This window comes from Ictalurus furcatus, chromosome 3 (genome assembly GCF_023375685.1).
Source record: "Ictalurus furcatus strain D&B chromosome 3, Billie_1.0, whole genome shotgun sequence".
Lineage (NCBI taxonomy): Eukaryota > Metazoa > Chordata > Actinopteri > Siluriformes > Ictaluridae > Ictalurus > Ictalurus furcatus.
This window is the reverse complement of record NC_071257.1, coordinates 11,295,048-11,316,482: the sequence shown is the minus strand read 5'-3', so window position 1 is coordinate 11,316,482 and position 21,435 is coordinate 11,295,048. Positions and strand designations below refer to the sequence as shown.

At 39.4% G+C, this 21,435-nt stretch overlaps 3 protein-coding genes across 4 annotated transcripts in view; 1 reads left to right on the top strand and 2 right to left on the bottom strand.

The window, feature by feature from the left end:
- Positions 1-4,018: 4,018 nt before the first annotated feature.
- Positions 4,019-10,784, bottom strand: LOC128605379 (2'-deoxynucleoside 5'-phosphate N-hydrolase 1-like). Its single transcript, XM_053620758.1, has 4 exons — positions 10,341-10,784; positions 6,267-6,338; positions 5,341-5,451; positions 4,019-5,142 (listed from the first exon to the last, which is right to left on the bottom strand). Exons 1-4 carry the CDS (start codon positions 10,606-10,608, stop codon positions 5,015-5,017), a joined length of 579 nt encoding a protein of 192 aa, XP_053476733.1. The 5' UTR covers positions 10,609-10,784; the 3' UTR covers positions 4,019-5,014.
- A 14-nt stretch (positions 10,785-10,798) lies between these two features.
- mea1 (male-enhanced antigen 1) lies at positions 10,799-14,831 on the top strand. Its single transcript, XM_053620759.1, has 4 exons — positions 10,799-10,935; positions 11,080-11,381; positions 13,896-14,004; positions 14,092-14,831. The coding sequence occupies exons 2-4, from the start codon at positions 11,100-11,102 to the stop codon at positions 14,253-14,255; spliced, it is 555 nt and encodes a 184-aa protein (XP_053476734.1). The 5' UTR covers positions 10,799-10,935; positions 11,080-11,099; the 3' UTR covers positions 14,256-14,831.
- Positions 14,832-15,366: 535 nt separating this feature from the next.
- Positions 15,367-21,435, bottom strand: part of ppp2r5d (protein phosphatase 2, regulatory subunit B', delta) — a 31,020-nt gene continuing 24,951 nt past the window's right edge. For both annotated transcript variants that reach the window (XM_053620757.1, XM_053620756.1), the window contains 6 exons: positions 21,008-21,135; positions 20,733-20,834; positions 20,468-20,540; positions 19,786-19,833; positions 19,508-19,621; positions 15,367-17,159 (listed from right to left, as the gene is read on the bottom strand). In XM_053620757.1, coding sequence (XP_053476732.1) covers positions 17,022-17,159; positions 19,508-19,621; positions 19,786-19,833; positions 20,468-20,540; positions 20,733-20,834; positions 21,008-21,135 — 603 coding nt within the window. In that variant the 3' untranslated portion in view covers positions 15,367-17,021. The remainder of the gene's footprint in view (positions 17,160-19,507; positions 19,622-19,785; positions 19,834-20,467; positions 20,541-20,732; positions 20,835-21,007; positions 21,136-21,435) is intronic.

The following is a 21,435-nucleotide window of genomic DNA, read 5'->3' as shown; positions in this document are numbered from 1 at the left end:
ACACTTGTAATTTTTGTAAACAATCCATTTCTGACATGTTTGAGTCTGCCCAACGTGAAGCAGTTTAGCATTGAGGACTGTAATATATGTGAGACCCTTCTTAGATTACAAGAAATTATTTGTTTGTTTGTTTGTGATTTAACTCCATTAACATGGCTATTTTCATGGCAAGAAACAGGTTAAAATGTAGCAAAATATGAAGTATTAAAAAAAGTGTTTTTTTTTTTTTTTTTAAGTTTATCTTTGCTAAAAATTCTAAAACTAAATCTGGCTTCACTTCATTAAAAAATCTTTTCATATGAATCAACTGAATTAAAAAAATGTCCTGGGTGAGTTGAAACCATCACACTCCATTAAAATATGCCTCAGAGATACTGGCGTAAGGGGCGTAAAGGAGGATCTTCACCCATTAACAGATACAGTCGCGGGCTGAGGTTTACATACACTCATCATGGACAGGAATGTCATGACAATATTGGGCTTTTTAAATAATTTCTTTGAACTTTTTTTTCTGGGGCAGAATAATCTTTAATAAAAAACAAAAGCAAGAATTTGGTTCACAAGTTTTAATTTATTTTGGGTTTTCTTTAGTCGACAATTCCAAATTATCAGAGGAAAAGGTAACATATTTCTTTTCTCCTGCAGCCGGAATTGCTTGAAAAGCAAATAAGGGCCTCAGGAAGGGAGGTAGATATCAGCTAGGTCAACAGATAGAAATAGACAGAAGCTTATTGAGACATAAGAAGGGAGTGTTGGTCAGAGAGAAGCAAAAAACAAAGACTCTGTCTGAGTGAAACCTTTTTTTTTTTTTTTAAAAAGAAACCTTGTCCTCATAAAAACTTTTCAAGAAAAACAACTAACTGAGCATGCTCCACAAATTTAAGATAACATATAGATATGAATAATTAATTGTGGCAAAGAAGTTTGGTCTGTTTTTAATGAGAAAAGGTAAAACTCCACCTAAGATGAGTATGCTATGGAGAAAGGTATAAAAAGGACTGTGTGTGTTTGCATAATTTAGACTTTCTGCAGACTGTCTCACTTTATTGTTTCAATGCAGTTTAATTAATTTTTGACATGTCCAAACCCTCTGTCTCTGAAGTTTTTTGACTTAGGCTGGAAAAATTGTTTGCCAAGACAGTAGTTGTACAGATGTTCCTAATAAAGTGCTCAGTGAGTGTATATATAATGGGTTGTGGCAGTGGGGGCAGCTGTGGATAGAGAAGAGGCACGATAATTCTTACCTGTTTCTTATTACCACCAGTCTACATATTTGTCTCTCTTTGTGCTTTCATAACCAGCAATAGAGAAAGTGTGATATAGCTGGTGGAGCTCCTGAGACACGCATACACACGCTGCGGAGCGTGAACTTGAACTTGAACCCGACGGAGCGAAAGCTGTGAGTCCAGGAATGACTCATTTTGTGCTGTTGTCCTGTTTTTGTTGAGTTTTTTGAAAGTGTGCTGAAAAGTATGGCCCAAGTAAACGTGAGCCTGGAGCTTAGTTCAAATTCCGTTCTCTTGTCCCTCCCCTCGTATCCCCTGGTTCCAGCTCCTTGGAACCGAGGTGCCGATTTTCGAAAGTGTTTGAGTGTCCGACGTCACTTGATATAGTGTATAGCTCCCTGGAACAGAGATGCCGGGTCTCTGAAACTGGCACTCTGGACCCGTTTCCCACCTCGCTTTTGGGGCAGGCTAAAACACTAAACCGTCAAATTTCTTTTGGCTGGGCATTTGCAATGAAGTTTGCAGATGGTGTGGAGCAAGTCATGAACGTCAGCTGGTGAATCAACAGCCACTCCAAAAGTGCCATTCCGCCCGCTTCCATTGATTGAGGTCTCTGTGACCTCCCTAGGTTGGGACAGGCAGAACACAAACACTTTGGAGGTGAAACATCATGAGAAATTAAATTCAGAAAGTGGAATGTAGGTGCACAGGGGATCAGATCCGCTACCAGCCGTGTGTGTTTCTGCTGCCCCGCCTCGCAGTCATGTGCTCCTTTGCTGTCCACAACAACCGGGGTGCTGAAGTGATGCTGTCCGTTCAGCACCCGGCCAGCAGTTGCGTTAGGAGCGTGGTGTGCCGTGTGTGTGGGCTGCAGGACCGTCGTCACAATCTCCTTCAAAAGAATTGGTATGGACCTCGTCGGGCCATTAGAACAGACGGCATGAGGGCATTGCTTTGTGTTAGTTTTAGTGGATTATGCAATGCGATAACCAGAAGCTCTGCAACATCTCTACATGCAGCATTGCAGAGGCACTCTACTGCTGACCAAGGCACTTAATCCTTTATGCCACACACTCTTCATGAACTCTATGAATTGTTGAGGATTAAATCAATTCCCACCAGTGTCTATCATCTGCAGATGGATGGGCTGGTCAAACTGTTTAATCAAATGCTTAAAAATATGATTCGTAAGTTTGTTCACAGTGATGCTCAAAAAAGTGACTTGAACCTCTGTTGTTTGCTGTATGAGAGGCCCCACAAGCCTTCATGTGGTTTTCCTCATTCAAATTATCGTATGTGGTGTCTTACACATCATTAAGGAAAATTGGGAGGAGGGACCTTAAAACAGCAGAAACTAAATTCTATATGCTCTGGACCTGAGAGCAAAACTCTACACCTTTAGTCACCTAACACAGGAGAATTTGCATCAGGCCCAAGAACGACAGTCCCAACTATATATTCAGCTATGGGAATTTGCACCACAAGATTAAGTACTTGTACCCATGTCAAGCTCTAAATTACTCACAAAGTGGCAACACTTAGGTCACAAGATGAGCCAGAGAAGTCAACTATGAGGTCAAGTCAATGAGATAGAGGCAAGGTAAGTCTAAAAAGTGCAGCCCAATTCACACTGGTCCACTGTGGAGACCACCTCTCACTGTCCTTGAGAGCACAGTTTGCAAGGTTGCAAGGGGCATGTTCCGATGTGTTTTCGCCTCTACCCAGTCACATGGACTCAGAAATCTCCTTTGTTCATACCATGATACACTTCCACAGACGTGTGTTGTGAAGATCAGTCTTTGATAGATCCCTGTTCTTTAAATAAAACAGGGCGCTCACTCACACCTGATTGCCATCTCATTAACTGAAAACACCTGACTCTTAATTTCATCTTGAAATTAACTGCTAAACCTAGAGCTTCACATACCTTTGCCACTCACAGATATGTAATATTGGATCATTTTCCTCAATAAGTAAATGACCAAGTATAATTTTTTTTTGTCTCATTTGTTTAATTGGGTTCTCTTTGTCTACTTTTTTCAATGTTTTAGGTCATATTTATGCAGAAATATAGACAGTTCTAAAGGGTTCACAAACTTTCAAGAAGCACTGTATGAATTATATGATTCCCTCTCGATCTATTTCCTGTAAGCCCAGTATACAAAAACATTTCTAACATTGCAGGCAATGGTCTTGGGTACTCAATGATCTGGGGACTACTGCAAAATTGAAACACAATGTAGCAAAAGGCTAATTACTCCTTACAGTAGACATTGCAAAGCTGTAATTGATAACAGCAGCTTTGCAACAAAGTACTAATAATGTTACTGCTTAAAGTCACAGATCACCAACCCCACCCCCTGTATCTGTGTGATATTACGCTGCCACCGCATGATTGGCTGATTGGATAACTGCATAAATTATCAGGTGCACATGTGTGGATGGTGAGTGTATGAGCACATTCAAAGTTGGTTAGATGAATAAATTGTTTCAATAAGAGCCACATTCCACCACTTAAATTAGTATATTAAGTTTAACTGAACCATTCCCCTGCCAGTGATTATCTAGTATTTACTCAAAGAAATATTAAAGAAATAAATATGGGGCAGCTGTGGCTCAGGTGGTAGAGCGGGTTGTCCACTAATCATAGAGTTGGCGGTTCAATTCCCGGCCCACATGACTCCACATGCCGAAGTGTCCCTGGCCAAGACACTGAACCCCAAGTTGTTCCCGATGGCAAGTTAGCTACTTGCATGGCAGCTCTGCTACCACTGGTGTGTGTGTGAATGAGACACAGTGTAAAGCGCTTTGGATAAAAGCACTATATAAGTGTGCCATTTACCAAATATTACAATCCACTGACACATGGTTGGTTTCAAACTCAGACACTTTTGCATTCATTGAATTTAGCAGACTAAGCACTGCCATAGAAATTCAGCAACCAAATGTGAGTCTGTAAACTGTGTCTTATAAGTAACATCAGATGCTGTGAGATAAGAACAAAAATTAGATGCAAGAATGTGGAAAAAGAATAAACAGTAACACTTTAATATGATAGAAAATATCACAATGTTTTTATGCTTGTGGAATCTTGTTTTAAATATTTAAATTTGAGAGACACATATTTAAAAAACAAATACATGTACATCATGTGTCAGTAATTTATATAAAAATTAAGTGTCTCTGTTAAACTGAAAATCACTACTTACAAAAAGTGTTCTATCCAGAGCTGGATAATGAAATTACTCATTACATTATGAATGATCTGCACTATATGGCCAAAAGTATGTGGACACCTGATCATCAAACCCATATGTGGTTCGTCCCCAAACTATTGCCACAAAGTTGAGAGTACACAGTTATACAGGATGTCTTTTTATGCTGTATGCATTAGCATTACCATTCCCCTTCACTCGAACTAACGGGGCCAAACCTGTCCCAGCATGACAGTGTGCCTGTGCATAAAGTGTGGAAGAACTCGAGTGGCCTGCACAGAGCCCTGGCCTGGGATGAATTGGAATGCCAATGGTCTACCAGGCCTACTTGTACAACATCAGTGCCCGAACTCACTAATGATCTCGTAGCTAAATGGACAAATCCTAAGAGCCACGTTCCAAGATCTAGTGGAAAGCCTTCCCAGAAGAGTGGACACTGTTATAGAAGCAAAGGGAGGACCAGCTCCATATTAATGGCCATGGTTTTGGAAAGAGATGTTCAACAAGAACATCTACTTGTGATTGGTCAGGTGTTCACATATATTTCACCATATAGTGTATTTTTAATGCACATTAGTTCTTGGTGAGTTCACCAAAATAATTCTCCAGGATGCCTTCAACTTCCTCTTCCACATAATCCCGTACCTGGAAGAGAGAGCTGCCCAACTTGCCCTCAGCGCGCTGTATCATGGCAGACAGCACTAAAGAACCGAGAATAATATTAAGCAGAAGACATTAAATAAACAGATTTTTTCACAGAATTCTACACTGACGTGTTTAAATGTTGGTCTGTGATAACTGGAGGTCAAGAGACAACTGCAGGGGGAAACATGGCATTAATGCATCTACTGAGCAAATATTTATGTAGTATGCTGAGACTTAAAGAGCAATCAGATTACCTTTCCCTGATGAGGGCCGGAAAAGGCAGAGAATCTTCTTTTTCATGGCCATGGCTTGACCAATTTCATAACCCACACCAAAGGATGGTTGGGTTACTTCAGCAACTACGACTGGGAATGTAAACAAAAAAGTTATTACATCTGATAAAATTCAAAGCCATCTCCTATCATAGTGGCATTTTTTTAACTGCTCTGTGTAAATTTACATTCTTTCTGAAAATGAGCATGAATATCTTTACTATCTCTGTGTTTTAACAGGTGCTAATGGATTTGTCTCAGACTTCTTGTGTACACTGACACATTTCTGACACTGTGACTGTGAATTCTGACTGCACAATTAACTCTTTTTACCAGAGACCAAAAAAAACGGAATTTCTGCCTGTTTTGGGGGTATCTGTGTTTTTGTGTATTTGTGATGTCACACTCCACATTAGTGGTTATGGCTCATATGAAAATAGACACTCAGAGCTTTAAGAATTTGCTGCTTTTTATGTTTTTTTGCCTACTATTTATAAAAATTGTAATTTTATTGTGAAAGCTTTAGTTGTGCTGTCTGTTTTTATCTCTGTACCAATGTTATTGTAGAGAGGTGTGAATTGTTTGCCCAGCAGGGGGCTCACTCCCCACCCCTTTCCCCTGCAGCTAAACACAGAGTCATGATACTCTACACACAGAAACCCAACAGTGTCCTGACTAATTTTCTAACATACTCGTGGCGATAAAATAATTCATTTGTTTTTACTGATTGAAAATGTCAGATAAGTCGATTTTCATACTGCTGGCGGAATGGAACACGAGTGTACTGTGAGAAAGGGTAAAAATGATATGATAAATAACTACTGGTTAAGGCAGTTATTTAAGTAAAGAAAGAGGAAAGTCCTTAGTCATCAGTGAGCCTAATATTCCCTAATCAAAACCTGGCTCACCATCAGACTGAGCCAGCCACTCCATATCACGGTCATAAATCGCCTCGTCTCCTCCCGGTAGAGCATCCTCACCTGAAACAGGAGCAAATCAAGTTTATTCACTAAAACAAGAGTTCAACCAAGTTTTGCACTCCGGCTAAAAGAGTAATGTTGTTAAGGAGAAAGGGACACTTATAGCTTATGTGAGCATAATGCAGACTATATTTAAATAACCAAACAATAGCCTCAAACCATGTCATGTCTACAGCTGCAACAACTAATTTTTAAAATCGATAATAATCAATTATAAAAATCACTGTCAATGAATCTCATTATTGATTAGTTGGTCTGTGCGCGGTACATTTACTCATTACGTTACTTCTGTTCCGAAAACACGCTTCAGAGAGTAAATACTGAAGTTGTGTCCCAAATGACGTACTATACACTTAAACTATGCACTACCATCTAGTGCAGTGTTTCCACGGACCCCTAGTGGTCAGTGGTGTAATTGCAGGGGGTCCGTAAGTTCTAAAAATGTTTAAATAATATTATAGATTTTTTTGCTAAATGTATCAAAATATATTCAAATGAGATGTTTTAAAATTAATCAGTTTGGTTATTCACATGCATTCACAAACATCATGTTAGCTGAGCTGATGATCGTTCATTGATTATTCTGAATTTATTTACAAATGAAATGATAATTTGCAGAAACCTATGAGTGGTAGATAAGTTCAAGTGTTGCACTGATGGATAAAATAAACAAAGGATAATTCAGAGAGTAAAATTAAATGTCACACCAACAATAAAATGCACTTATTTATGTATTACTTTTTATAGATGCAAAAAAAAAAAAAAAAAAAAAAAAGCACGGAATTAAACTACAGTCCTAAATTAATAATATATATTCTGGTGTGTGTGTGTGTGTGTATGTGTGTGTGTGTGTGTGTGTGTGTGTGTATTGGGTTCTTTTCTGTTTTGGACAAACAGTTGTGTAAAGTTTTAGTCTTAAGTTTATATTTGTAACACTCAGTTTGTGGATTTTATTTTAAATAAATGAAAAAATGGTACTGGAAGCTTGCCCCGCCCCATCCGATTAATTGAAAAAATAATCGGCCAGCCAATCGATTATGAAAATAATCATTAGTAGAGGCCCTAGTCATGTCAATTCAGTTAATTCAGTTCATATCAAACATACCAGCAGATGTAATTTTTGAAACTGATAAAATCATTAGTAGTATACCAAATAATGTATTTGCTACTAACAAACAAGCTACAGCTTCCTTTAATTTCTAGGAACATTATGGATATCATGAGAAATAATAATAATAAAAAAGGCTTTAACCTTAGCGTTAAAGCACTTTTCACTTCACACACCAATGACAGCAGAGCTGCCATGCAAGGTGCTAGCCTGCCATTGGGAGCAACCTGGGATTCAGTGTCTTGCCCAAGGACACTTTGGCATGTGGAGACATGTGGGCTTCAAACCGCCAACCCTATGATTAGTGCACAACCTGCTCTGCCACCTGAGCCACAGCCGCATATATATATATATATATATATATATATATATATATATATATATATATATATATATATATATATATATATATATATATATGCGCGCCCACACACACACATATACACATATACATACATACATACATACACATAAATAAAGAAACAATAGAAACAGAAACAAGTTCTCTAAGGTGATCGAATGGCTTAAGTTTCAGCTGTAAGACATGCCATCAATCCTTCATTCATTCATTTTCAGTAAGCACTTTATCCTGGTCAACCTGGGCCAAGACGGGTATACACCATGCATGTAGAAAAGCTACTGTTAATTCCACAGTGACTTTTCATATCTGCTCAAAACAATAAGCACTCAAACGACACAAAATGAGGAGCAATAACAGAACTGATCTCCAGACTGATTTTCTCAAAATGGCACATCCTTTGAATGTTTATCCTAAATAAAGTTCTGTTCTGTCTGAGTTTCCCCTCAGCATGTCTACAGCATTATCCATCACAACCACTACAGCTCGCCTGATCTGCGTGATGCAAAAACTGGATGTAAACAAACAACTTGTGCAGAAAATATGGTGGCTCAATCCCACAATGCAATGCAAAACCACTTCAATTCCTTCAATTGGTTTATTCTGTTCTTAAATGGAGCTGTTTAGGTAGCCTCATAACTCTTATTATTCCTGAGCCAGATGTACTGATGTAGGTATGTGTGTACTGATTTAAGCATGTGTGTACTGTTTTAGCATGTGTGTACTGTTTTAGGCATGTAGTCAGCACAATACTAAACTGGATAGACGCTTCCATAACATGTTAGCTGAATTACACAGCTTCAACTGGCATAAAGTTGGTGTGACTTTGTACGTTCAATATTTGCAGATATGCGCAAATTAAGGGACTGTCTCTAAAGTAACATACGACATTGGTATACATGATTCTAACTTCAATAGCATTTGAAGGGAATGACTTACAGTCCCACAACCAACTGTAAAGTATTCATGAAGTTTTCAGCTATAACACACACATTTTAGATTTTTTATATTTACTAAAATAAACTATGAAATCATATGTAAATTTGATATGAATTTCACTACCGAATGGGATCATACACAAAATATACAATAATTTAAAGCTCAATAGCATTTGAAGGGAATGACTTACAGTCACAAAACCAACTGTACAGTATTCATGCAGATGTTAGCTATAATGCACACCTTTTAGATTTTTGTTATTTAACCCTACAATGCATGAATCAAACCTACACAAACTGACATTTTTGGTAACTGAGCGGAATTTTTGAAAACTATACATAGGGAACTGTGTACAGTTTAATTTATTTATGTACATGTTTCGACAGATTGTGGATGGGAGCCAAAGGTATTCAACATTATTTACAGCATTTACTGTCAACTTTTTGAGCCGTGTTGAACTGCTTCTCTGACATGGAAAGGCGCGTCACATGGAACCACCTGCAGCGGTGACATTCAATCTGAAAAAATATAATAATAAACTTATCAAATTGCTCAGTAATCAATTAGTTTCTCACTCACTCTCTCTCTCTTCTCACTCACTCACTCACTAACTCACTCACTCATACTCACTCTCTCCCTCTTCTCACTCACTACCTCACTCACTCACTCTCTCTTCTCACTCACTCACACTCACTCTCTCCCTCTTCTCACTCACTACCTCACTCACTCACTCTCTCTCTTCTCACTCGCTCACTCACTCACACTCACTCTCTCTCTTCTCACTCACTCACTCTCTTCTCACTCTCTCTCTCTTCTCACTCTCTCCTCACTCACTCTCTCTCTTCTCACTCACTCTCTCTCTCTCTCTCCACACAGTTCCCTATACAGTTTTCAAAAATGTCATTTGAGTCGACAGGGCAGTTATCTGATGGCCAGCTGACAGACCTAAAATGCAGAAAACAAATAAACATCTTTGAAATATTAAAACAACCGTGTATTGTCAGTACTTTTAATTGTTTCATTAATAGGCCATTTTCATGTGAAGAAAACTATTAATTCCAATATGGGTCATTTTAAGCCCCTTTACACATTTGTGTAGGTTTTCTGGTTCATGTATTGTAGGGTTAAAGATAATAAAATCTAAAATGTGTGTTTTATACCCAACACCTAGATGAACACTTTACAGTTGGTTGTTTGACTGTAAGTCATTCCCTTCAAATGCTATTGAGATTAGAAACATGTTTAACAATGTCGTATGTAACTTTAGAGACGGTCCCTTAATTTGCGCATATATGCGAATATTGAACGTCCAACGTCAAGCCAACTTTATTCCAGTACAGCTTCATAGCTCCAGTGCAAAACTGAAGACGCTTTGCTTGGTTTATCGTGTACATTTAGGGTAAGGAGGAAAGTGAGAGGGAAACTGTCCAAGTTACTGATTTTAACTGACTGAATGAGACTGCTGATGGATTTGTGTCTACTCCTATGACTCATAATTATAACCAGTGTACGATGCACCATAATTGGCTATGAACAAATAGTGAAAGCTTCTAGGTCCTTGCAGTGTAACAGTTAACCTTCAGGAAGCTGTGTTTACCTTTCTCAGATACATCATCGTGGCTCAATACTTGTCCATAGGTCTGCAATTTCTTTACAATTTTTTGATAAATCTTCACATCCTGCCTTCCTCCCCTGGTACTGCCACAAAAATATATATTCATCGCGTGGAGTTTTAACAAAAAGGGCAGCAAATGATCGACTTTTAACGAAAATGTAGCGCTTTCTGTACAGATGCAGCTCTTCCCACACAAGTCTCCGCCTTTCAGGTTTGTTGATGAGCGCCCCCTGGTGGCAATTAACGCCATCGCGCCACGTTACAAAGTATAAACAGCTGTTTGCTGGAATCCTTTCATTACAAAATATGTGTAAACAGTAATATCGATATATCAAACTGCATGGTGATTATTAAAATCTCTGATCGGAGCGTTCATTATTAATTTTTTTTTCGGTCGGCGTAACGAATAGGCGTCATGTCTACGTAATTCTTACGCATTTCCGCTTCCGTGCGGAAGAAAATTCTACATTTTAAGCTTCAACTTGGTCCTTACGTGTTTGTTTATAGCTATAAATTAAATATCTACGAGAGTAAAAATAGGCGACACGAGTGACGACTGTGCACACCGTTGATACAGGTATAAAGTCATATAAATCAAGCGGTTATCTTGAATTTCGATGCTGTTTCACTGCATTAGGTGATTGGAGTTGTACTCTTGCTGTTTTCCATAGCAGCTGGTTTAAGTGTGCTGTGTTTCTTCATAATTGTTTACCGGCCGCAGAGACCGCTTTGAACCCGTGGATGGAAGTGGAGAGGACCCGGGGGATGGGTCCTGAAAGAGTGTTGCCGAGCTCGGAGGAGGAGCTGGGACAGGAGCGAGTGTCGGAGCCCGCGGCTGATGAGTGGAGCGGTGAGGACGGCGAGGAGGAGGACGGAGCCCCGGGGGAGGAAGAGGAGGACAGCGCGGGTTATTATTATCAACCACTGAACCAGGAGCCTGATGGAGTTCCCAACACACCGCTGGAGCAAAACGACGAGGCAACACATGCCGATCAACTGCAGGAGGTGCAGGAAAGAATAGAGGTAACCTACAGCTAACCGTGTCTAACATGCTGTTGTAATATTGTATTTTAAACTTGTACTTAGATTCATATTTATGTCATTTATGCTTAACACTAGTTAGATGTTCTACTAGGGCTGGGTATTGCGACCAATCTGACGATTCGATTCTTATTTATATGGTTTCGATTCAATATCGATTAGTTATCAGTATGTCATTTAAAATGTTTTGCAGACATGGAATCCATGTTTTAATATAAATGCTGGTAACTGAAACCCTCCTACTTAGCTATATTACTGAAATACACATTTACTTTAACAATGGGCCCCACTCAATTGTTTCATTACTGTTTACTTTTACTTCTGAGTAACAACCATTGTAACAAGAAATCATAAATATGTGCATGCAATGCACACAAGTTAAGAACAAACTGCGCACTGCACAATACTGTAGAAAAAATAAAAACATTGTAAATGTGCAAGAGTGAAATTCATTAACAACTTAAAACATGTTTAAGAAATAAAACCGTTTTCAAAATGAAAACATGAAAGATGGCGACATCTTCAGGACGAAAGGCGGACTACAGATAATATTCACATCGTCTCAGGTAAAGCACGCGCGTGGAGAATCTATATTTTTTACCCAGCCCTATGTTCTAATCATTATTTTGAGGAATTGTCCACGTTATTGATTCAACCTCCTCCTTTTAAAATAGCATGCCTCAGAAAGGCTATCCTTATTATTATGCATCTTTTAAACTAAAAGTTTGTAAGTGCCCTGCTGAAAGAAAAAACAGTAGAAACCATCACAAAAAATTTAATTTCCACTACAAATACCATTACAAACCATCAGCTAACCATTAAAACCGTTACCATTGCCTTTATTGGTATCATCATACTGAACGCAGGTGCCCCCCAGGGCTGTGTGCTCACTCCACTGCTGTTTACCATGCTGACCCATGACTGTGCTGCTAAGTTCAGTTCTAATCACATCAAGTTTGTTGATGACACTGCAGTTGTGGGCCTCATCAGCAACAATGAGTCAGTTTACAGGGAGGAGGTTAACCAGCTCACAAAATGGTGTAGAGACAACAATCTATCTTTTAATGTTGATAAGAATAAAGTGATGATTGTTGACTTCATGAGGACGCAAGTGGACCACTCACCACTGCACACCAATGGTTCAACTGTGTAGAGTCTCAAAAGCTCCAGGTTTCTTGGGATGCACATGACTGAGGTCCTCTCCTGGATTCTTAACACCACCTGCACGAAAACCCTGCAGCACGTACGCTTCCTGTGCAGGCTAAAGAGAGCCAAACTCAACACCCCCCCCCCCCCTCCCGGATCCTCATCTCCAGCTGTCTCACTGTGTGGTACGGGAACTGCACAGCCTCCGACTGCAAGACCCTACAGCGAATTGTGAGGACAGCTGAAAAGATTATCGGAGACTCTCTACCCACCACCGACACCTCCTTCAACAACCGCTGCATCCGCAATGCCACCGGTATTGCGGACGACCCCTCTCACCCTATTCATGGACTATTCACCCCCCTGGCATCTGCCAGAAGGTACAGGAGCATCCATGCTACCACCAGAAGACTCCACAACAGTTTCGATCCCTGAGACCGTCAGATTACTCAACACCCTGCTGCCTCCCAACACTCACCTTTTGGCTAACCAAACACCTAACCCAGTATGCCTCAGTACCACTGTACATGCTCTAACCCAGTATGCCTCGGTACCACTGCACATGCTCTAACCCAGTATGACTCAGTACCACAGCACATACACTAACCCAGTATGACTCAGTACCACAGCACATGCACTAACCCAGTATGACTCAGTACCACTGCACATTAAATAGCTGCATCAGTCATTTTATGCGATGGAACTCGTTTTTACTGTCAGTATTGTTGGTATATTGTGCTGCTAAATTACACAATAGCTTACAGTTTACCGTCTATGTTCTGTGTATTTACTGGCCTGTGTATTTATTGTTTTGTACTGTGTATTTGTTTTGCATTCATCTTACACTGTTGTATTTGCACTTTATGTAGTCTTGTGTACTGTTCCGTGTTGCACCATGGTCCTGAAGAAACATTTTGTTCCAATGTATGCAGGCTATATAGAGGAATGACAATAAAAACCCACTTGACTTGAATGGTATCCACTAGACATAACATTCCACAAATAGAAGGCAACAGATTACCAGTAGAGACCCACAGGGACCATTATAGTTTCCGTTAAAACCAATACAATTCCCATTACAACCATTACAAATTCTATAAAGGTTTCTATTTTTTTTAGCAGGTTGAATAAAAGAGGAAGAAAGCTAAAATGATTATTTTTCCAAACTGAAATCTCAGTAATGAACAAGAATCATTTATATCACAGTGAGATTATGTTCAGGTGAGTTTGAACTAAAGTAATCAATATAATTCATATATAGAGTGGGTATATAATAATAATAATAATAATAATAATAATAACGTTATAGCTGTTATACAGTATGTATTGACGGCAGTCATGTTCACACAGGCCATGGGCTTGTTCCTGCCTCAGCCACCAGCTCCAGACAGTGATGAGGAGGAGGATCCTGACGGAGCTGCTGCACATCGGAGCCATGCCTCCATTCCTATGGATCCCGGTAACACACTCAGATAAACTCAACTTTTCAGTTTACCCAGTTGAACGGTTCAGTGTTTGCTAATATTTGTTTTGATACTGTTTACAGATCACGTTGAGCTTGTGAAAAGGACCATGGCAGCAGTGAACTTGCCGTCCCTGGGGATCCCTGCCTGGGCTCGTGAGATTTCAGATGATCAGTGGAAAGACATGGTGCAGAAGACTCTCCAGTCTCGGCAGAGCTCAGCAGGCCTCTTACTGCAACACAAATGAAATGACCAGAATGCCTTTATCACTTTCTCCCTTTCTCCTTGCAGCTCATGTTCGCGTCCCTAATAAAACATCAAAAGAGCCTGTAAGATCATGTGACTGAAGTGACAAAGAACAGTTGTTTATTATATATTGTATTTGCTTGAAATGAATGCACCTGATACCATGATGCACAGAATACTCTAACATTTTTGCAGGGTTTAACGTATTTTAGGGTAGTTATTGTCTCCTAAACATTCCCGCCTTAATTTCTGCAACTCAGTTTTAATATTTTGACGTATTTAACTGCACTGTAATCTAGACCGCTTAGTCTTTATATAATCTTTTTTCCTTTCAGTATCAACCAGTTCAGTTTATTTCCGTATTATAAGACGAGTGTCTCCTAATAACAATATTCATAGGCTTAATTTGTTTAAAATCTTCTGCTTATTGATGCATATACGTGTCCTAAACATTCAGAAATGTATTTTTGTCCTTCATTTTTAACTTTATTTTTGTTCTGTACATACATGAACATCTGTACAAAATATGACTTTCATAGTATGTAATGCTCTGCCTAATTAAAGTACAACATATGTACATATGACCTGGAAAGCAGCTTAAGATTAGTGATAGAGTTGGGAAAGGGGGATGGGGAGAGAAAGAGGGGGGCAAGGGTGGAGAGACCCATCCTTTGTTAAATTTCTTCTAGAGCGTGTTTTAACTGCCAGACAACAATCACATGTCCAGTTTACCGCTAGTGCCAGCTTAGATTCAGGATTTTTGGTATAAAATTAAACTAATGTTCCCTTGAAGTGAACTGAAGACTCGACGTTATCCGTGCTAGGTTATTTTGCCAAATATATTTGCACAGCTTTTTCCATCCATCAGCAAACATTAAAGCAGTATTTCTCAGATAATAGATTATTTCATGTGCTGTAGCAGGTAAACGTAGTGTAGCCAAGCATGGACAAGTGCTTCACTGGCAGCCTGTTCAAAGAGTAAATATTCTCTTGGAATGATCAGATCGAGTGAGAATTCACTCTGCAATAGATAAGAGGGTACTACTGTTCCACAGGTGAAGGCAAATGAAAGAAAACATGATCTCTGTGAGAAGTGAAAGGAAAAATCTCCAGGGGATTTGATAAGCAAGGCTGCAAACCTAAGCAATATACATTACAATATACAATTATTTGAGTAATAACCGCAGCCTGTACGTTACCCATATACCCACCGCTTGGAAAGTTAAACAAGCATCTCTTGTCTGCTTTACAATCATAAAAAGGACTGAATAATATTCAACCAGACCTTTCGAGTGTATAGCCGCCACCCCTCTTTGTCTTCTATCCAAAAATATTGATTAGGCTCGTAAGAAATGCATAACCTATTAACGTAAAGTTCTATGACAAGAGGTGGAGGTGAGCAAAAAGACGTTCCTACACCTACATTAAACTAACCTTTCCCACTTGACAAAGCAGTTGAAATATGGGAGTTATCTTTTAACGTCAAGCTATATAATCCTAAGACAAATAAGATGTTAAGGTGGTTAGGCTATGAGATAAAAATAGCTGTTTAAAGGGAATCGTTAGGATTTCTTGATAATCAATAATAATAAACAAAAAACATTATATATATATGTAACCACATCATGGAACAATGTGTAATGAGTGATTGGTAACTTGTAGACACATTATTTGAGGTACAGAACATTGAGATACAGCATTGATCTGTAGAATGTTAACAAAATACGGAATGGTCTGCTGGTGTTTTAAGAGGTCAGCGCTTTCATTCAGCACCTTGCAGTGTTGTGTTCTCAGTTCACCAGTAAGGCAGGAAACAGATTAAACATTAAATCCTGTGTTGACACTCAGCATAAATAAAAATCATAGCGATTCTACTGCACAGCAAGGCTTTAGGTTCATACATTTCAGACTGCCACTAGCACGTGGACCAAGAAACCTCTCTGATTCCTTTAGGTCAGTCGCTGAACTGATGACAAAAGCTTGAACTTATGACATCTAAGAAGGAAGCATGATGCCTTGTCTTGAGGTATTTGTCATGTACTTTTACACAATTATATTTTACTTTGAACTTATTGCATGAGGACACCAAGTATTATCAACAGCTAGGTTTCTGCAAGAAACAAAACAGCTCTACAGATCCTGTGGTATATTTTGATAGTAAGTTTACATTCATATGCATCACACTGTCCCACAAGAGCAAGGCAACATGATCCAGAATTAAAGACCTACACGCCCTAGTCCCTAAACCTGGCTCAAGCAAATGCGCTCTCAGTGTCACTAATTGGTTGCTTATTATCTTTTAAACAACACAGTCGGTTGCCTAAATGAATATGGCTGTACAGGGCCAGTGAAAAAAAAACAACAAAAAAACAAGCAGGGCAAAAGAGGTGAAGACAGTTAAATTTGGAAAAATTGTGACAAAATATAGAACATTAAAAAACAATATATCACAATAAAGAGGAAACCTTGTTTTGCAAAATAAACTGTAGTAGTACAATTCAAATAGTGTTTTGCATGATTGTTTTTTTTGTGATTTGGTGTTGCCATTGAAATGAGGGAGGGAGAGGGAGAGAGAATGGCAGTTCTTCATGATTGTGTGCTGGCCAGGATTTTGCAGAAAGGCCTCTCCACGAGGAAATGAAGAAGGAAAGAGGCAGAGACAAAAGGAGGAAAGGAGGGAGGGAGTATACAGCAGGCGACATTTCTGGACAAATACGAGTGGGACAGTCTAGGCGTGGTGCAGGTGACTGGTTGTGGTGTTCCTCAGTCAGAGGGCTTCCTGATTAGCAGTCAGGTACTCTTCTGCCCGCTTGTGGGACTCCAGAGCCTTTATAGTGTACACATCTTGTGGCAGCTCTGACTTCCGTCGCATCAGCACCTTGTCCTTCTTTATATCTTTCATTCCCTAAAAGGAATTAGACGTTTGTTGAACTTTGTGCACAAAATCTAACTTCAGCTGCTACAATCTCCTCTCCTCCCTGTACTTATCTGTGGTCCACCTCCACACTACCTGTATCCATCTCCTCCTCTTCCCCACCTGCTGCCTTCACCGCCTCCTCACCCTCAACCATCCTCTCCTCTCCAGCTCCACACCATCTACTCTGCTCTACCTGCATCCAATCAGTGTGGTTAATTGCAGATGTTTCTGTACTGTAGTAATCAGTGGCATGCATGTGCTTGGTCTCTATGAACATTTCAAGCGATTCAGGTTTCGATATTTGTGTGCATGTGCTGCCAATGAATCACCCAATTTTATTGTTCACACAACAACTCGAAATTTAGGACTTTTTCTACACGAAGTTCATAAACGAGGGCCCTGGTAACCAGCTATGACAAACTTCCATCTCTGTGACATCTACAAACATGTTTGGGAGTAATAATCAATTTGGTGCATGTATATAAGTACAAGGAATAGCATGCAATAGACCATGCTGTTACACGAATATAATCTACGCTGGGGTAAAAAGCAGATGACGGTCAGAGGATTAAAGTAGATTCCTTTTATATAACGGCATGGTCCATTGTATGTTATTCCTCTTATTCCAGAAAGATTTGCCAATGATTAAATTTTTAATTACTAACCTACACTACACTTTAACTGTTTATAGTTACACTTAATGGTCTGGAATGGCCACTTTGCTCCTCTTATCACTTATTTTCTCTCTCGACGTTAATTAGGCGCAAAAAACAAACGAAAGAACAAAACAAAAAACAGAAAGCATAAACTCTGCTCTCCTGAATACTCTCCCTTGTCAGGAAACTGACTGTTAAAAAGCGCTGACATACCTCAAACATAAGTACGCCACATCAACGATTATACAGTCTCTTAAAAAAATAATTGAAAAAATCATTCATTATTAGCCTTTCGATTATGTAGAGCATCTGCCATACAATTCCCTGTGTACGAGCTGTTATGAGAAACAATAACATATTACAAATGGAGCATTAAAACAAACCCATCATTTATGTTACAGCCAAAACTCCTGTCAGTCATGCTGCTATAAAAAATAAATAAATAATAAAAACATGTAATGCATACCTTCTAATTTGAGAATTCAACTGCACTGTTATAATTATTTTTATATGTTAGGGTACCAAAGAAGAGGTTTATAATTATTACACTTACTGAGCACTTTATTAGGAACACTGTACTAATACTAAAAGGATAGGACCTCCACTTTTTTGAAAACAGCCTCATTTCTTCATGGCATGGATTCCACAAAATCTTGGACACATTCCTCTGAGATTCTGCTCCATGTTGACATGACTGCATCACTCAATTCCTGCAGATTTTTCAGGTGCACTTTCATGCTGTGAATCTCCCGTTCTACCACATCACAAAGGTGTTCTGTTGGATTCAGATCCAGTGACTGAGAAGCCCACTGAAGAACACTGAACTCACAGTCATGTTCATGAAACCAGTTTGAGATTTGAAACTTTTGATTTGTGACATGGTGCATTATCATGATGGAAGTAGGAATTAGAAGACGGGTAAATTGTGGCCAGGAGGGGATGCACACAGTCAGCAACAATACTCAAACAGGTTGTGGCATTCAAGTGATGACTGATTTGTAATAACAGGCCCAAAGTGTGCCAAGAAAACATTCCCCACACCATTACTCAGCTTTCTGTTCTTGGCTGACAGAAGAGGAACTCTACATGGTGTTCTGCTGTCGTAGCCCATCTGCCTCACGGTTTGATGTGTTGTGCATTCTGAGATGCTTTTCTGCTCAACACAATTATACAGAGTGGTTATCAGAGTTACTGTAGCCTTTCTGGTTGTAGCTCAAACCAGTCTGGCCATTCTCCATTGACCTCTCTTATCAACGTGCGTTTCCGTCTGCAGACTTGCTGTTCACTGGATGTTTTTTCATCATTGCACCATTATGTGTGTGAAAATCCCAGGAGATCAGCAGTTATAGAAATACCCAAACCATCCCGTCTGGCACCAACAATCATGCCACGGTCAAAATCACAGAGATTTTCCCCATTCTGATGGTTGATGTGAACATTACCCACAGCTGCTAGAATGTATTTGCATGATTTTATGCACTGCAGTCACATGACTGGCTGAACAGATAATTGCATGAATGAGCGAGTAGGTGTACAGGTGTTCCCAATAAAGTGCTCAGTGAATGTATATCAATGAAGTTAGGTTAAATTTCAGTATTTTCATTTGAATGGCAGAATCACAAAAAATGTGAAGCTTCTGCTAGGCAGTGAGATGGCTGATGATAAATACTGTAGCAATACCTGTGTGGCCTCAGATTCCACAGTCTTCTTCAGCAGCTGGATGTCCTCAGCAGTGGGAGTCTCTGTCTCCATGGAATAGTGTGGCATCCCTTGGTTTTCATTATACATTATATACTGTTCATGTACAGATAGAGACAAAACCACTTGCAAGTAAGGTCATGTGGGCACATATTTGTAACAATCAAACTGAACAGAATGTTTAAAAATCTGCTCAGAAGTACCATGCCGCAGAAATAATTGAACTGCATTCAAGTTTACTGAAAAGAGGAATGACTGACCGCATCCGGAGGCAGACCATGTCGGAAACTCGGATGGATCTTTGTAATCTGACAAAATTGAAAGATTATGGCTTCACACAGAACAAACTTTATAAAACCATAATTAAGCTGTATGATTTTTTGTAAAGGTCTGTCCTCAGAAGAAGTCCAAGACACTGGAGTGAGGCCCTGTGATAATTAGATTTGCCCTGGAAAACTGAAAAAGACCCCAAGACCTCATTCACCCCAGCACACTCTGACTTCAGTCACAATTTTCTTCAAAACATTTACCACAGAGATATACCCAATCTTATCCACAAAAGAACAGCTTGGCTGCAGGTTTTCCTTTCAACTAAGCAGGAGCTTCACTCGTGTTAATCAACTGATCTTGGCCTTCAATTGACTATTAGGTGTGGCTCCTGCTTGTACGGAATGGAAACCTGTAGCTACACTGACGCTTTGCTGAGAAGATTGGACACTGTTAATTTACAGTACAAAAAAAAAAAAAAAAAAACAACAACCACTTGTTGAAGTCCCTGAATTAAGACAGTACTGACTTCAGAGGTTCAATGCCTCGTTAATTCAACAATAAGATAAACATGTCAGCATAGATGTGGTTTCACAGATCATTCCTTTATCTTTTATATAAATGAGTTTCTTTGATTTTCTGTCCAAGCGATGCAGCAAGGCTCACAATCTCTACCTGAGGATTTTGTTTAGCAAGCTGTTCAATCTTGTGCCAGATCTCTTCCCTCTCCTTAAGTTTGTACTTCTCCCTGGGGAAAGGGAAAACAGAACAGTTTACTGTGTGATTTGTATCAGAACTGCATAGACAACATAAAAGGTCTCTTTGGGCATTGATAAACACTTGGATAACAAATGCTACATACAGTATACACTGTATGCATACACTGCCTCTTCACATTCTAGTGTATGTTTCCCTTTGTCTAGTTCTCATCACTCCTTACTTTTGCTTCTCGGCTTTGTACTGCTGAGTGCAATCATCAAACAGCTTCTGGTTCATCTCCATAAAGAGCTTCAGAGCATTGTAAATAAGCCCATGGATTGTCCTGCAGCAAAAAGAGCACCATCGTTACAATTGGACAATAAAAAGCACTGCCAATATAGAAAAAGCCTTTCATAAGTATCAGCATGCAGGGGTTTTTATTCTGCACACACAATGAGATGATCAATCCTGTGTTCATGAGCAGTGATCACAGTGCAATCCATGCAGGTTCCTTACTTGTTCCAGTGACTTTTGGAGTTCTTATAAAGAGCAGGGAACATGATGGGGAGGATTTTGGCAGCATTGTCACTGATCAGACTCATGATATATTCATTGTTCCAGTAATACAGTGCCCGCTCAGCAACCTGAAGCATAAAGGGCAAATTTAGTTCATAAATATGGGAATAACAAAAGTTTAGTTTAGTTGGGCTAGCCACCAGAATGCAGCACAGCTAGAAACAATGTTTGATTCAAGGCTTTCCTTTCATAAATGGTGATCTACCCTAACGGGCAGACAAGAAAACCGGTAGTAGCTTTTCGACTGGGCACGCCAAAGTAGATCAACATCCAAATTTTAAACAATAGGGAGTCAGTTGCTGTTCCTGGACAGCAAAACTTTGAACAATGTAGCAAGGCACAGGATGTGAATTATGACTACAAAACTG

What these genes read in the sequence shown, in the direction of transcription:
- LOC128605379 (XM_053620758.1), bottom strand. Translation starts at nt 10,608, where the DNA reads ATGGCGTTAATTGCCACCAGGGGGCGCTCATCAACAAACCTGAAAGGC. An exon ending in GTGGCTGGCTCAGTCTGATG is followed by an intron (nt 5,452 to 6,266) that starts GTGAGCCAGGTT and finishes TTACATTCCCAG; the next exon opens with TCGTAGTTGCTGAAGTAACC. An exon ending in CCGGCCCTCATCAGGGAAAG is followed by an intron (nt 5,143 to 5,340) that starts GTAATCTGATTG and finishes TCGGTTCTTTAG; the next exon opens with TGCTGTCTGCCATGATACAG.
- mea1 (XM_053620759.1), top strand. Translation starts at nt 11,100, where the DNA reads ATGGAAGTGGAGAGGACCCGGGGGATGGGTCCTGAAAGAGTGTTGCCG. An exon ending in AGGTGCAGGAAAGAATAGAG is followed by an intron (nt 11,382 to 13,895) that starts GTAACCTACAGC and finishes ATGTTCACACAG; the next exon opens with GCCATGGGCTTGTTCCTGCC. An exon ending in CTCCATTCCTATGGATCCCG is followed by an intron (nt 14,005 to 14,091) that starts GTAACACACTCA and finishes TACTGTTTACAG; the next exon opens with ATCACGTTGAGCTTGTGAAA.